The sequence below is a fragment of the Rhinoderma darwinii genome, chromosome 1 (genome assembly GCF_050947455.1).
Source record: "Rhinoderma darwinii isolate aRhiDar2 chromosome 1, aRhiDar2.hap1, whole genome shotgun sequence".
Classification (NCBI taxonomy): Eukaryota; Metazoa; Chordata; class Amphibia; order Anura; family Rhinodermatidae; genus Rhinoderma; species Rhinoderma darwinii.
The window spans coordinates 66,592,876-66,608,042 of record NC_134687.1 but is presented as its reverse complement, the minus strand read 5'-3'; the positions used below and the strand labels follow the sequence as shown (position 1 = coordinate 66,608,042).

At 44.1% G+C, this 15,167-nt stretch overlaps 1 protein-coding gene across 2 annotated transcripts in view; it reads left to right on the top strand.

Moving 5' to 3' along the window:
- Positions 1-14,872, top strand: part of BEND4 (BEN domain containing 4) — a 119,091-nt gene extending 104,219 nt beyond the window's left edge. Inside the window, exon 5 of one of the 2 annotated variants that reach the window (XM_075859441.1) lies at positions 12,179-14,872. In XM_075859441.1, the coding sequence (XP_075715556.1) occupies positions 12,179-12,396 (218 nt within the window). In that variant the 3' untranslated portion in view covers positions 12,397-14,872. The remainder of the gene's footprint in view (positions 1-12,178) is intronic. The other variant, XM_075859437.1, reaches the window with a different exon arrangement.
- The last annotated feature ends 295 nt before the right edge of the window (positions 14,873-15,167 follow it).

The window sequence follows — 15,167 nt, the reverse complement described above, 5'->3', positions numbered from 1 at the left end:
ACAACTATGTCCATCAATTATTTCCTTTAAAAACGCAACAGAACTGCCGCATTACAGAGACAAAAAACGCATGCAGTTAACCGCATGCGGTTTTCAAATGCAACAAAACCGTGTCAACGACGCACCGTGTGGCCTTACCCGTAATAACCACATTCTTGGTAAGGGTAAGGCCACACGGTGCGTCGTTGACGCGGTTTTGTTGTGTTTGAAAACCGCATGTGGACAACTGCATGCGTTTTTTGTCTCTGTAATGCGGCAGTTCTGTTGCGTTTTTAAAGGAAATAATTGATGGACATCGTTTTCACCCGTGTTGAAGTTTGTTCGGTGCTTCCTGTATATTGTTCATTACATTGCATTGTAGAACTGTTAGCAAAAACGCAAGCAGTTCAGCAACAACTTTGGCAGCGCGATCATTAACTGCATGCGGTCGGAAATTATGAAGATGCAGCTAACTGTACAAAAAACACATTGTAATATAAGAGCAGCCGTCTGACCATAACACAAATTTCCCCATTGACTTCTATTGAAAAATGACTTTCTGCAGTTTCAAAACGCAGCATAAACGCACCGTGACCGCACCTTGTGGCCTTACCCTAACACTTTATAGGAAATTTGGCAAATAAAAAAATGAGCATATGTTTCCACATTACACATGTATTCCATTGTGTTTCCTAACAGACAATTGTGTGGAAATGCAGAAAAACAATCCGGTTTTGTTAAGGGTCACACATGTGTAAGGCCTTATTCACACGAACGTGTGCTTTTTGCTCGCGCAAAAAATGCTGGGTTTTTTGTGCGTTGCAGTTGTCATCAGTAGTTGATGCGTAGCTGCGTGATTTTCGCACATATGACATTGTTATGACACTGTTTTTATGTTAATAAACAGAAATGAAGGAGGTGGTTTTATTTGTCCCTTCATTTTTTTAACAACTGTTGCGCGAATCACGCGCAGCACACGGAAGTGCGTCCGTGTGCCGCGTGTGATTTTCACGCACCCATTGACTTCAATGGGTGCGTGATGCGCGAAAAACGCCCAAGTATAGGACATGTCGTGAGTTTTACGCAGCGGACATACGCTGCGTGAAAATCAGGGACTGTCTGAACGGCCCCATTGAGTTACATAGGTCCGTGCGACGCGCGTGATTTTCACGCACGTATCACGGACATTAAACACGTTCTTGTGAATAAGGCCTTAGGGTTATTTTATCACCAAAATCAGGAAGAGATCACAGCACGAGACATGGAAAAACTTTCTAGATTTTTCTCTCAGGTGTCTGTAGACACAGATTGTCTGCCTTAGGTTCCACCAATCAAGTAGACCACACATTGGGTTGTCCAAAAGTATAAAAACATTTTTACTTTCTTCCAGAAACCGTGCTACCCCTGTCCAGAGGTTGTGTCTGATATTACAGCTAAGATTAGTTGACGTGAATGGGGCTGAGTTGCAATACCACACACAACCTGGGGATAGGTGTGGCACTGTTTTTCAAAGAAAGAAGCCATGTGTTCCTAATCCTTTGCAACCCCTTTAAGTCATATAAAGAATATTTCTCTGCTCTTACGAAACGAAGCAGAACATTGCGGTGCACTTTTCACAACATCCTGCCCCCTCTGCAGCCTTCGTGTCCCTCGCTGGGTGTCCTCCTGTCACACCCACATCACTGTGAGTGCCTGATTAACACAAAAATACACATACTCTGCAGGTGAATGTATACTGTTCAGTGTATTCATATATACAACCACCCCATGGCCACTATAGGCACAGACCTACTGTGCCTATAGGTAACTTCAGGCCTGGCTGTGCTTGTGGCACACATACATTTATACGTCCCTCCCAGTTTGCCACCCTCCTTGTTTTTAACATGGTTTCTAAGAAGGAGCAATCTCCTGCAACACATGCACAGTACTATCATGAGAAGAGTCAGTCTCCATTGGCTTCTATTTACAGATGTAGCCAACTTTATCTTGACTTTTAACGCATTAAATACAGTGGCGAGAAACTTTAATTTGACTTTTTCAATGGCTTTTGTTGCGTGATATCACGCTGCAGCAAGTTAGCAGAATCAAGTGAAATGCCCTACATGTAGGAACTTCCGATGTCATCCCTGAACTCCATTGCTCAGAATGTCTAGCCGCCAGGAAGCACACTAGGAAGATATCAATGCCTCTTTATGTATTATTCATGCTTACATGCATACTTTATGTGTCTAGATATTTAACTTCCATGTATTGATTGACTTACATTACATGAGTCAGTGGTCTGCAATCGGTGGCCTTCCAGCTGTGAAATTACAAGTCCCAGCATGTCATAGCAGTCTTCAGCATTTATGGGACTTCACAAAAGCTGGAGTCATGGGGCGGAATTTATAAAATTATTTTTGCCAGTAAATCTTTTTGGCACATCTTACTCCAACACTCTTCTGTTTAAGACTGGCATTTAATAAAATGCCAGTCTTCATAAATTCGCCCCATAGTGTGCAGACCTCTGACACACATGTATAAGGCATATGCCTTCCTATTTATGGCACTTTGAAATGTGCAACACAGGAAATGTGCAAGATCTTACTTCTGAAGTGATTAATAGGCAGGGTCTTAAATAGGAACGGCACCTTCATCAAACTTTTGATATGTCATAGTGACATTTCAAAAGTTTAGATCGGTGGGGGTGCAGATGCTGGCTGAGACCCCCACCGTTGCTGAAACGAAGGTGCAGAAGCACTTTGCTGCTTCGGCTGTGATGAGTGCTCCCGGTCAGGCTGAAGACGGCTCACAAAGAAGTAAGCCGCCTTCAGACTGACGAGCAGCGCTGATCACCGACATAGGAGGAAAGCTCATGGCCGCAGGCGTCGCCAGGTAAGGAACGGCGGCAGTCCGCGACCACAGTCCGTTTTCTTCCAGCCGGCGTCTTTTTCCTAGGAAACTCAGCACTCGCGGCCGGCTGGTCCTGCTCTTTTTCTGGTATGGTGCGCGCGGCATTAAAGGGCCAGCGCGCGCACATGTTTAAAGTTCCCTAATCAACCTCTGCCCATCCTGGACTATAAGAACGGCTCCGCCCTTCCACTTCCTGCCTGAGCGTTGTTGTCGTTTTCCCATGTCTGTATTGCAAATGGTTCCTTAGTGTTTTCCTGCTCCCAGTGTTCCCTTGTCCTGCCTCCTATATCCTTTATCCCGTGCTGTGCCTTGTTCCGAGCCTGTATAGTACCTGAGCCGTACCTTGTCTCCCCTGCTGGAATACTCAACGTCGGCTGTCGCTTGTCATTCCGGATACCATCTGCCACACCACCACCTCCAGCCCCATCTGTGCCAGAACCCTTGCCGCTATCCGGACTATCCCAGGTACCCGTGTGCTACACTCTTACCATAGAATTTGTGCCTAGACTGTGAGTTGGTAAGCTGCCTCCGCTACGGCGGAGCGGCCTAGTGGGTCCACATACTCCTAGATCGTGACAGTGCGCTCGGGCCATGGAACCCGCTGGCCAGCCTAAGACCGCAGTTCAGAGGATACAGACGGATATGCATGACTTACGGGCATGTCAGGATCAACTCCTTGAGACTGTAAACTCCATCATGGCTCAACTGGATCAACTCCATGTTCGCCCTCCAGAGACGACTGCCGTTCCACTGCTCGTTACCCCTTCTGTTTGTTCCGGATCCACAGTTTCGCTGCCTCTTCCTCCTGGCTATGACGGTGACCTTAGAGCCTGTATAGGGTTCATCAATCAATGCACCATTCATTTTAGACTACGAGCTCATCTCTTCCCTTCTGAGGAGGCTAAAGTAGCATTTATTATCTCCCTCGCTGGAAAGGCCCTCGCATAGGCGAACCCCATCTTAGAACAACAGGGACCTAGCCTTGTTCCTGCAGTCTTTCCGTGCCGTGTTGCGAAGAGCCGGGCCGAACATCTTCTGCCGCAGCCACTCTGCTAACCCTCAAACAAGGAGGCTCCACAGTAGGAGTGTAATGTCGGGGTAGGGAGACAGACAGGTGAGCCCTAATCTACCCGCCACTCAGTCCATGCCTACTTGCAACGACCCGCCCTAGGCGACGGGGTACAACTGGGCGACGGTCCCTACACTCAATAGGTGCACGACAGACAAACAGACAAGGGTACAAAGAAGCCGGGGAAAATGGGAAGTTGCCCACGGGAACACCATGAGCAACAAGCGAGGTGAACGAGCCGAGTCAAACCAGGAGATGAGCGAGGTACGAAAATGCAGAGCAGAAGAGTGGTCAGTAAAGCCAAGGTCAATAACAAGCAGAGGGTAGTAGTTCAAGAAGCTGCAGCAGGGCCAGGAAACCAGCAGAGAAGAATCACAAGCAAAGGAGGAACAGGAAAGGCAGGTATAAATAGACAGAGGGCGGGAGCTAGCTCCGTCTGGCCAGGCTGTGATAGGCTCTCCCACTCCTAAGCCTGCCATCCTGAGTGGTGGAAGATGGAGTCAGTCTCACAGACATAGAAGCAGGTGCAGACTGATTACCTATGGGCGTTGACACAAGCTGTGTCTGGCAGATCCTTTACAAGGAGAGTATGCTATCTATTTTCGTATGCTGGCAGCAGAGTTGGCATGGAGCAATGAGGCGTTGGTGGCGACCCTTTGGCAGGGATTGTCTTCTCATATTAAGGATGAGCTAGCAGCCCACGACCTTTCTTCTACCATGGATGCCCTCATCCTGTTGGCCACCCGGGTCTCCATGAGGATTCAGGAACGCGCTCAGGAGGTTCGGCAGGAGAGAAGGCTTCACAGACTAGCACCCTCGTTGCAGAGACCACTATTGCCTTCCCCTGTTGCGCTACCTGAAGAACCGATGCAGGTAGACAGAGTCAAGTTGTTCCGAGCAGGAGAAACAGCGCAGACGCTCTTCTGGGGCCATTTTGTGCGCCAATGTCCATAGAAGCTGGAAAACTCCAGCACCTAGGGTTAGTTGGAGAGGCAACTCTAGGGGGGACGACGCCAAATGTCAAAACCTCTCTTTCAAATTATCTATATCTGTGACCCTCATCGCTGGAGAGACATCACATTCCTCCTCTGCCTATCTTGATTCCGGAGCAGCTGCAAATTTCATCCAGCAGGATTTAGTGGATCGTCTACATCTACCCACAGTTCTTCTGGAGAGACCCTTGGCTGTTGCCTCTGTGAATGGACTGCCATTGCCCGATCCTATTGTGTCCATCACTAAACCGTTGACCTTACAAATCTGAGTTCTTCACTCGGAACAGATCACCTTCCTCTTCCTGCCTAATTCCATCAACCCTGTCCTGCTGGGCCTGCCTTGGCTCCGCCTATATGCTCCGGTCCTCGACTGGAGTTCCGGAGAGGTTCATCCTGTTTTGCCTCCACTGTCTCAGTCACTTTCCGATCTACAGTCACAATATGCCAGTTTTGAAGACGTCTTCAGTATGAAGGAGGCAGAGACACCCACCCCCCAACGTATCTACGATTGCCATGTTGAGTTACTTCCTGATGCCTCGCCACCTCGAGGTCGAGTTTATCCTCTCCCTGCCAGAGACACTAGCCACATCTGCCTACGTTAAAGAGAACCTCGAGAGAGGGTTCATCTGGAAGTCATCCTCCCCGTCGGGAGCCGGATTCTTCTTTGTGAAAAAAAAGGACAGATCTCTTCGCCCATGTATCGACTACCTAGGTCTAAACCAAATTACGGTCAAGAATAAGTACCCCCTACCACTCACCTCTGAACATTTTGATAGAATTTGTGGGGCCATGGTGTTCATAAAGCTGGATCTATGCGGAGCTTATAACTTGGTCCATATCCGCAAGGGTGATGAGTGGAAAACCGTATTTAACACCCGAGACGGCCATTATGAATACCTCGTGATGCCTTTTGGACTATGTAACGCCCCAACTGTGTTCCAGGAATTTGTGAATGACATTTTCCGAGACCAACTGCATGTCTGTGTGGTGGTCTATCTGGACGACATCCTGATTTACTCACCTGATTCGTTGACACATCGGAAGACGTTCGCCAAGTCCTCTTGCAGTTAAGGGAAAACTGTCTATATGCTAAACTCGAGAAATATGTTTTCGAAAGGAACTCTTTGCCCTTCCTGGGCTACATCCTGTCTGACCGTGGTCTCAAGATGGATCCTGAGAAGATGAGATCCGCCTTAGAGTGGCCACGACCTCAGGGTCTTCGTTCCATACAACGATTTCTGGGATTTGCAAACATCTATCGGCTGTTCATCCCGAACTTCTCATCTCTGACTGCTCCAATCTCGGCTCTCACCAAAATGGGGGTGAACGCCAAGGTCTGGCCTCCGGAGACAGAATCTGAATTTTTTTACCTCAAGAGAGCTTTCACCTCAGCATCTGTTCTCCATCACCCTGATGCTTCTCAGCAATTTCTTCTGGAGGTGGACACCTCTTCCGTAGGTGCGGGAGCACTACTGTGCCAAAATAATTGCAAAGGCAAGATGGTGGCTTGTGGCTTCTTCTCAAAATTATTCTCCCCAGCAGAACGGAACTATTCCATCGGGGATCGGGAATTGCTGGCAGTCAAGTTGGCCTTAGAGGAGTGGAGACACTTGCTGGAGGGTGCTAGTCATCCTATTATCATCCATACCGACCACAAGAACCTCACATACATACAGTCGGCCCAACGGTTAAATCCATGCCAAGCCAAATGGTCGTTATTCTTCGCCTGATTTCAGTTTTTGCTTCACTTCCGTCCTGCAGACAAGAATGTGAAAGCAGATGCCCTGTCTCACTCCTTCGAAACCAATGACTTTGAGGAGATCCCTCAATACATCATAGATCCTTCTAGGATTATTGCTGCTAACCCCCTGCAAATCAGAGACATTCTGCCAGGAAAGACTTTTGTCCGTCTTGCTGACAGGAAGAAAATTCTCAGCTGGGGCCACAACTCTAAACTAGCAGGGCACTCTGGCGTCCGTAAGACACAGAATTTGATAGCTCGTCACTATTGGTGGCCCACTCTGCCTGATGTTGCGGACTATGTCTCTTGTACGAATTGTGGCTCAAACAAATCTACCCGCTCCAAACCTGCTGGTCCGCTACTACGCCTGCCTGTTCTTAATGCCCCATGGCAGCATATTGCGATAGACTTCATCACTGACCTTCCTTCTGTTGGATGTACTAGAATCTGGGTAGTAGTGGATTGTTTCTCAAAGATGGCACGTTTGTTTATTCTACACATCTTCCGCCTGCACGGCCTTCCTCTGCATATTGTCTTGGACCGGGGACTACAGTTTACATACAAGTTCTGGAGATCCATGTGCAACCTGTTAGATGTAAAACTGGACGTCTTTTCTGCCTATCACCCACAGTCCAATGGTCAAGTGGAGAGGACCAACCAAATTTAGAACTATCTCCGCCATTTTGTTTTTGCCCAACACGACAAATGGGTGCACCTTCTGCCTTGGGCTGAGTTCTCGTACAATAATCACACAAGTGAGTCTACTCCCTCGTCTCCCTTCTGCATTGTGTACAGCCAGCATCTTTGAGTTCCTCTTCCTGTGCCAGCCATGACTCGGGTACCTGCAGCCAATTCTTCTTTTGGGACGTTTATTCACATCTGTCAGGAGACTAAGTCTGCGTTTCTCCAAGCAGTTGTCTGCATGAAAAAGCATGCCAATAAAAGGAGAAAAGTTCCTCCTCAGTTCTCTCCTGGAGTCAAGGTCTGGCTATCCTCGAGAAACATTAGTCTCAAGATGCCCTCCCACAAATTCGCTCCCAGGTTCCTCGGTCCATTCGAAGTTCTGCAACAGATTAACCCTGTATCCTATAAACTTCGGTTGCCTCCCACTCTCAAGATCCCCAACTCATTCCACATGTCCCTCCTTAAGCCTGTGGTTCTGAACCGCTTCAGTAAAGCTCCTAGGTATGCAGTTGCTCCCAGCGGGTCATCTGAGGTGTTTGAGGTAAAAGAGATTCTGGACTATAAGAGAATAGGAGGAAGAACCTTCTATCTAGTGGACTGAGGAGAGGTCCTGGGAGCCAGAAGACGACCTCAATGCTCCTACCCTCATAAAGATGTTCCTCTTACGCTCCGGACTTAAGAAGAGGGGGCGGGCGAAAGGAGGGGTACTGTCACGGACATGGTCGCGGACCGCCGCAATCCCTTACCCTGTCTGCCGGCAGCATAGAATAGTTAGGCACGCTGATTTCAGCAGCCCGTCACATAGTAATGTTCAGTCAATTTAAAGATTTAACATACAGTATTGTTTGCTGCGCAGCCAGCGCTGCAGACAGTGAGTCCAATGATACAGTATGCATGATATTCACGTTCCCACTGCCCAATAGGGAGAAATGTTAGACTCAAGTGCTGCAGCACTAGACGCGCGCCGCAAATTTAACATGTAAATTCTCCAAAATGACTGAACATTACTGATTGAAGTGATAGACCGCTAAAATCTGCTATGTATATGATGGGAGAAAACAACATGAAAATAGAAAAGCCGATTTTTAAATAAGACGTTCACTTATATAAAAAGAAAATCTGACTGAAAGAACGTTTAAAATCAACTTTAATACTTTTACTTTAAGAATAGTCTAGGACTCACTGACCACTAGTAATACCCTATATCAGGCACCAGATAGGAGATATTGATGATACTGCAGTATATATGTGGAGAACTGATACGGTCTCTCACACTGGATCAATATCTCCTATTCCTCTATATCTAAATGATATTATTTCTACCTATCTGGACAGAACTGTCAACACTACTAAGTAAACCGTGGCATTAATCTACTAATAGGCCACATAACGTGTTTCAATACCACGCATCAATAGTTGGTGCATCATCCTAGGCATAGGCCATACAAATGGCTAGTACTGGTACACAGGATGCACCATACTGGCCGCACCGAGATGCTGAAAGGCAAACTACTTAAGTGTTAAGCCACACCCCAGGGGTGGATCCTATACCTGAGACGGCCAATTAGATAACGTAACATCATAATGACGTCTGTAACCAGCCCCTAAGGCAGTGATACCTCCTCCCAGGGGGTCTAACCAGTAATACACTGGCATTACGTTACCAAGGGATGGTGCAAATACAGTAAAGCAAATACAGTAAAGCAAAGTGTATGATCAATCGTTTATACAGATTGAAAATATGGGAACGTGGAAATACGCTTTAAAGAACTGAAGCTTATAAAGTTTGAATCTACAAAAACTACCCTGGGTCTATGGTATTATTGTTTTGAGCATCACATAGAACATTGAAGACAAGCTGTTTGCGCATTAACATTTTCTCTCTATTTTAATAGGGCTTTTGTTCATAACATTTTTGCATGCTTTGATTTGAATGACTCTTTTTAATATCCATTTGCTAGACAAAAGGGCCAGCTCCAAGATCATTAATTAAAATACAAACCACAGTCAATGAACAAATCATATTATTCCATAAATACAGATTAACAGATGTCTTTTGATCATTATTGAAAGCCCAGCCAGATGTTACAGCTATATAAATTAAAGCCGTGAGATTATGAAGTAGAAATAAAGCGGAATTGGAGACGCAGCCCCTTCTTCACCAGAATGATGGTATTATAAAGAGGTAGTAGCTCCTATTTAATTGATATGATGGCACTCTAATTTAAAAATGTAAAGTACACTTAGAAGCTGCTTCATTTTCCAGGCACTCCAAAATAAGTGGCTGTTGCTTTTATCTACGTTATCCTAAGACAGTAATACTGAAATGTATAAATGGCTGCCGCTATGTTCTTGTCAAAGCCATATCAAACGGTTTATATAGAAAGGGCTATGGAAAATGTTGAAGGAAAAAAAAAGACAATTACCCCTATATCATTACAGGGGTTGTAAAACTTTTTTGGTTTCCTCCTTTTCTGCTAAATAAATAACCTGGTCCTTTCCTCAAAGATAGGTCCATCCTTACCTTCATACGAATGAATGTAGCAGGGTAGTTTTGCTATGTTCCTTATGAAGGTACTGGCGTCCCAATTTTGGAATCATGCAAGAGAGGCCACCTTGTTTACTTTGATAAGAGGTGCAGAAGCTGATAATTTTATACGATACCTTTTACATTTTCTGCTTTGAACATCTCCAACAGAGCAGATGTCTTTCCAGATTAATAAATCCCTGATAGATCGCATCTACTGGGACAGAAGGTTCAAGTGCTGGGACTGCCCTGCTGAACTTAGGGCCTATTTAAGTACTGGGAGGGCTGTTTCGCAGTTCGAGAGGCACTGCTGTAGGGGGTAAAAGTAATGTCTACAGGGATGTACCATTACATACAATGTAAGGACACACACGGATTGGAAATTGGGAATTGTATTGGGAATTCACTTTTCAACCTTATTCCAGAAAAATATGATTTCTGTAGTATTCTTGAGTGATTCTTACCCTGACTGACATATCCTCGTTGGTATGCATTTGTTCTTGATTGTACAGACACATCTCCCTTAAAGCATACCTAACCTTTTAGGTAACTTTTTTGAGGCATAACACTATTTCTGGCCATTATATGACTTGTATTCTGCATTCTGCATTTTTTAGCAGTTTCCCATTCTGCAGAGCCTACCTGTAATTCTCAGTTTCCCTGAGAAAGTTGGCAGATCTTAACTGTTATAATGTCTTCTATAACCTGCACACGCAGGGCAGAGAATATCCGTCCACTATCTCTTTGTAACATACTCATAGAAGCAGCATGGAGGAAATCATACAGCAGTATGGAGCAGTGTAGCTGGGAATCCAGCACTGGAGTGACATATAAATCTTACCAGTAGCCTGTGTCTCCTCTACTCCTTCTTCCTCCTCCCCTCTCTGAAGATTTCTATGGCCAGCGTGTCTGGGTCTATCTGTGCTCCAGCTCCCTCCTTCTGCTCTCCCTTGCCATTTCCATAGACTTCTATGGGCAGTAGCATCTGTTCTTTCTCTCTCTGCTCCCACCTCTGGCACTCCTCTCTTCTCCACTGACTTCTATGGGCATCAGGTCTGGGTCTCTATCTACGTCCCTACTCCCTCCTTTCTCCAAACTTCTACTGTCTCCTCTCCCCTGCCCCCTCCTCCTGCTCCCCTCCTCTTCATAGACTTATATGGGCAGTGCATTTGTCTCTATCTCTCTGCTACCCTCCACATGCTTCCCCTCCCCTCTTCATAGATTTCTATTAGCAGCAGGTTTTTCCTCTCCCTCTTACTCTGCTCCGCCTTCTCCTCTCCATACACTTTTATGAGAAACAGCATATGTATATCTCCCTGCTCCCTCCTTCTGCCCCCTCCATAGATGTCTATGGGCCGGCTGTGAAGAAACACACCTCTACTTCCTGCATTCCATCTCCTCTGCTCTGTAACTTGAGACAGACTTTACTTGACAACAGCGGGTGGACAGCAGATTACAGGAAGGGAGACACCCAGTGGCAGTAACTTCACACGGAATTTGCATGGATAAAACAACAAAATTTTAACAGCTCGTAACTTACAAAGTTGATAAATATCAGGTATACTATTAGATTAGCATAAGTTTTTTGAAAAGTGAGTGTCCATTTAATTTTTGAGAATTGTAAAATTTGTAAAGATCTTTAGAAATGGCAGAAAACTGGGAGCTTACTGTGTACATTATATAAGTATCGAAATAGTTACTTAAAGTTCCTCATCTTTCTTTAAATATGACCTGTCCGATTTCAGGCAGTGAGGCATTAATAAGGAATGTCAGCACGTTAATACACATATTATACTTTGATCGTTCACTATGCGCATAGTAGCGGCTGATCAGAAATTATTGATAAATCATGCAAATCTCCTTTTTTTTAAATGGATCTCCTGATAAGTCATAGAACCATGCGGAAAGAAGGGGTTCAACGAGCACAGATCTACCTAATTTCCAAAATGTAGGTGTCGAAGCTCTTTAAAGCACTTGCCTACATATTCTCCATCTATTTGCATATCTGACACAAACAACACTATTGATGAAACACCATTTAAATGAATAGTATTATTTGAGCGCCCTTTCACCATTGCTGGAGATTTGTGTTACATGGAAGCTCATTACTGCCTGGTTTGGCAAATGGTGAGAGGCCGATGTCCCAGACCTCCAACGAAGTTATATTCCAGGATGTCTGTTCTACTAATTTGCCCCAACTCTCCACCAAAAAACGCAACGTCAAAAATTGATACAAGAAAACAAATGCTTACTTGGTGTGTTACGTAACTTTTGTCTACTTTTTACACTTTCAGAATTTATTAGGATGCATTGCACTTCAAACCCAGACTGGTGGATGCCATCCGAGGAACAGATCAACAAGGTTTTCAGTGATGCAGTAGGACATGCTCGCCAAGGACGTGCTGTGGGAACGTTCTTCCATAACGTAAACTCCTATTTTGATGCTATGGACCACCAAGTGTGTCAAGAGGAGATATTTAACAGAATCTCCCATGATGGATCTGGTGATTGATGAAGAATTAGAACGAAGACGAAATGAAAGATTTAAAAAAATGTGAAAGAAAAAGTTAGCCACAAATTGAAATTTTAGTGTTATAGTTCAATTAATGTGTCTTCAATGTTTTGTTGCTGAGCAAGGTGCCTGGGACACTTAGTGGGCCCTACCAGCAATACCAGTCTACCACTAATACAGTCCAAAGTATACTACAAGTCTGTACAGTGTGTGTGTGTATGAATTTTGTCACCTTGGTAAATGCTTCAGGGACTTCCTGTGGACTGTGATAAGTGACTGTTACTCTCTTCTCCAAATAGAACACATCACAGATTAAACAAGGCATTTGGAGACAATGTCACTGGACAAGAATGTGTTGGTGTGTTCTGTAGAATTAGCTTTAATATAATCTGCATTTTCACAATTGGGTTAAATTATGCAAGAATTCAACTCGTTCATCCTGTGTTCATAAAATGTCGCCACTACCCGACTTTTTGTGTGGATTATTTTGGTCTCTGATAATATTTATGTATCTTATGTTGCGGATATTTTCTTCCTTAGGCTGCAAAGGCAGAACTGATGAGAGTAGTTTATTCTCCTTTGGAACAATCACATCATCATCATAATCTCAGGTTTCTTTGTTATATGGCTTATCATGCGGAGTAATGTGCTCAGTGAATATCTTCTTTGATTATTCAAGTGTTCTTTTCACAGTATTTTATTTGGTAACAGCAAAACTCGTATTTTCAGCCAATATGTTTATTTTCCACCTCACTAGATAAATAAGCTACAATATACATATATTCCGCCTGCATCTGATCTTGATGGCCTGTTACTGCAGCTTATTCCATTCACTTGAATGGGGCTGAATTGGACAAGCTGTAGTACCAGGCACTGCCACCCGTACAGACGAGGAGAGAAGACGCGCTCTTGGGAGCATTGTGGCACCTTAATTGTGCCGATCGGCAGGGGTACCAGTGGTCCGACCTCCACTGATCAAACACTTGGTCCACTCTAGGGATAGGCCATTATTCAAAGTCTCAGGGAACCCCTTTTAAGGAACATGTAGCCCCTTCCTTGCTGGCAAAGTGAGTCTAACACTGGGTATACATGTCAGCGTACTTCGATTTATATGCATTACTTTGTGGGGGAGAAGCACCAGACTGAATATTTGGCCCAGGTAAAGGAAAGTCTTGCTTTGTCCCTGTGCTACTGTCACGACATATCGCTTTCATTGCCAACATGAGAGCTATTTTGCAACATAATTATTCATATATTATTTTCCTCAAATAAATATGAGTCCATGGTCCCTATGGTCAGATAATGACTGTATATACACTTAGAGTAGTAATCTTGCAATGGTTCCCTATTCAGCAAGCCATAGTCGGACAAATATTTGTGTTGATGCAAGAGATAATAAGCACTTGCATTGGAAATCTGTATGGCCCAGGTAAAAAGTATTTCCTTTATCCCTGGTTAGCATTATTTTACAGTCATCCAAATGATATGCAGTTCATATACTGTAGTCTTCCCTGATAAGTACATACTTGGAGTGTTTGCATTGCATGATAGTCCACAAAGAATATTTGATTCAATATATGCGACAATTAATATTCAGCATTTGTGAATCTTCACATGCGAAATGATTACTAATCTGTGATATCCTGTAGACCCAGTCTTGTAATGGTAACATTCAGATCTATGACTTTTATAGAGCACGCTCTTCTATTCTTACCTTTGACATTTTCACATGAAAAAATCCAACACCAACTTCATGGATAACCTTATTATATACAGTATTCATACTGTGCACCAATATAGAGATGCTGAGAGCCGCATCTACATGAATATTCATCATGCAGCAGTGCTGGTATCTGCTAGGTCTTGTGCATGCCTGGTGTTTATAATGTAATTATGCAGGACCCTAATACGCATTGAGACGCACTCATTCTCACAATACAATGACCCTTATGCCTTGAGAGCAATGGAGGTCCATCATTACAATACAAGTTTGGATTCTTCCTGCAGACATAAAGCAAAAATTATAGTCATACAAGACTTACACAATGTTCTTCTGCAGTACTGTACAGGTCTACATTAACCCCTTAAGGACATAGCCTCGTTTGGACTAAAGGACGCAGCAATGTTATTCGATTTTTAATTTCCACGTTCCAAAATCCTTAATCTTTTTATTTTTCCATCAAAGTAGTCATACAAGTTTTTTTGCGGCATAAGATGTATTTTTTTGATAGCATAGTTTTGAAGTACATAAGTATATCATATTGTATAACTTTTATTAAGGGGGATTCCAGTCCCAAAAAATTGATGGCCTATCCTCTAAAATAATGCCCAAGAGGAATACCTTTGTTTAGGCTTTCCGGATAATTCTTCCAAGCTAGCACATTGTTATTAGAGGTTGGTTTGTGATTTTTTTTTGTCTGTATTTGATAATCACTGTCAAATCCAAGAAATGAGTTGTGTATTTCACTTGTGAAAAAAGGGCATGTGGATTTTTGTTCAAAATTTCAACAAAATCAGAAAATAAAATGTAAATCTCCTTTCCAGAGTAGCATCACATCGTCGATGTATCGCCCCCAGAAAGTTATGTGGTGAGTGTAAAATAAAAGATCCTCACCGAAGACAACCTTGTCCTCCCACCAGCCCAGGAGGTTAGCATATGAGGGAGCACAAGATGTCCCCATAGCAGTCCCCCTGAGCTGGTGGTAGAAGGCGTTACGGAAGAGGAAAAAATTGTGCTTCAAAGTAAATTCAAGAAGATTTATAACAAAATC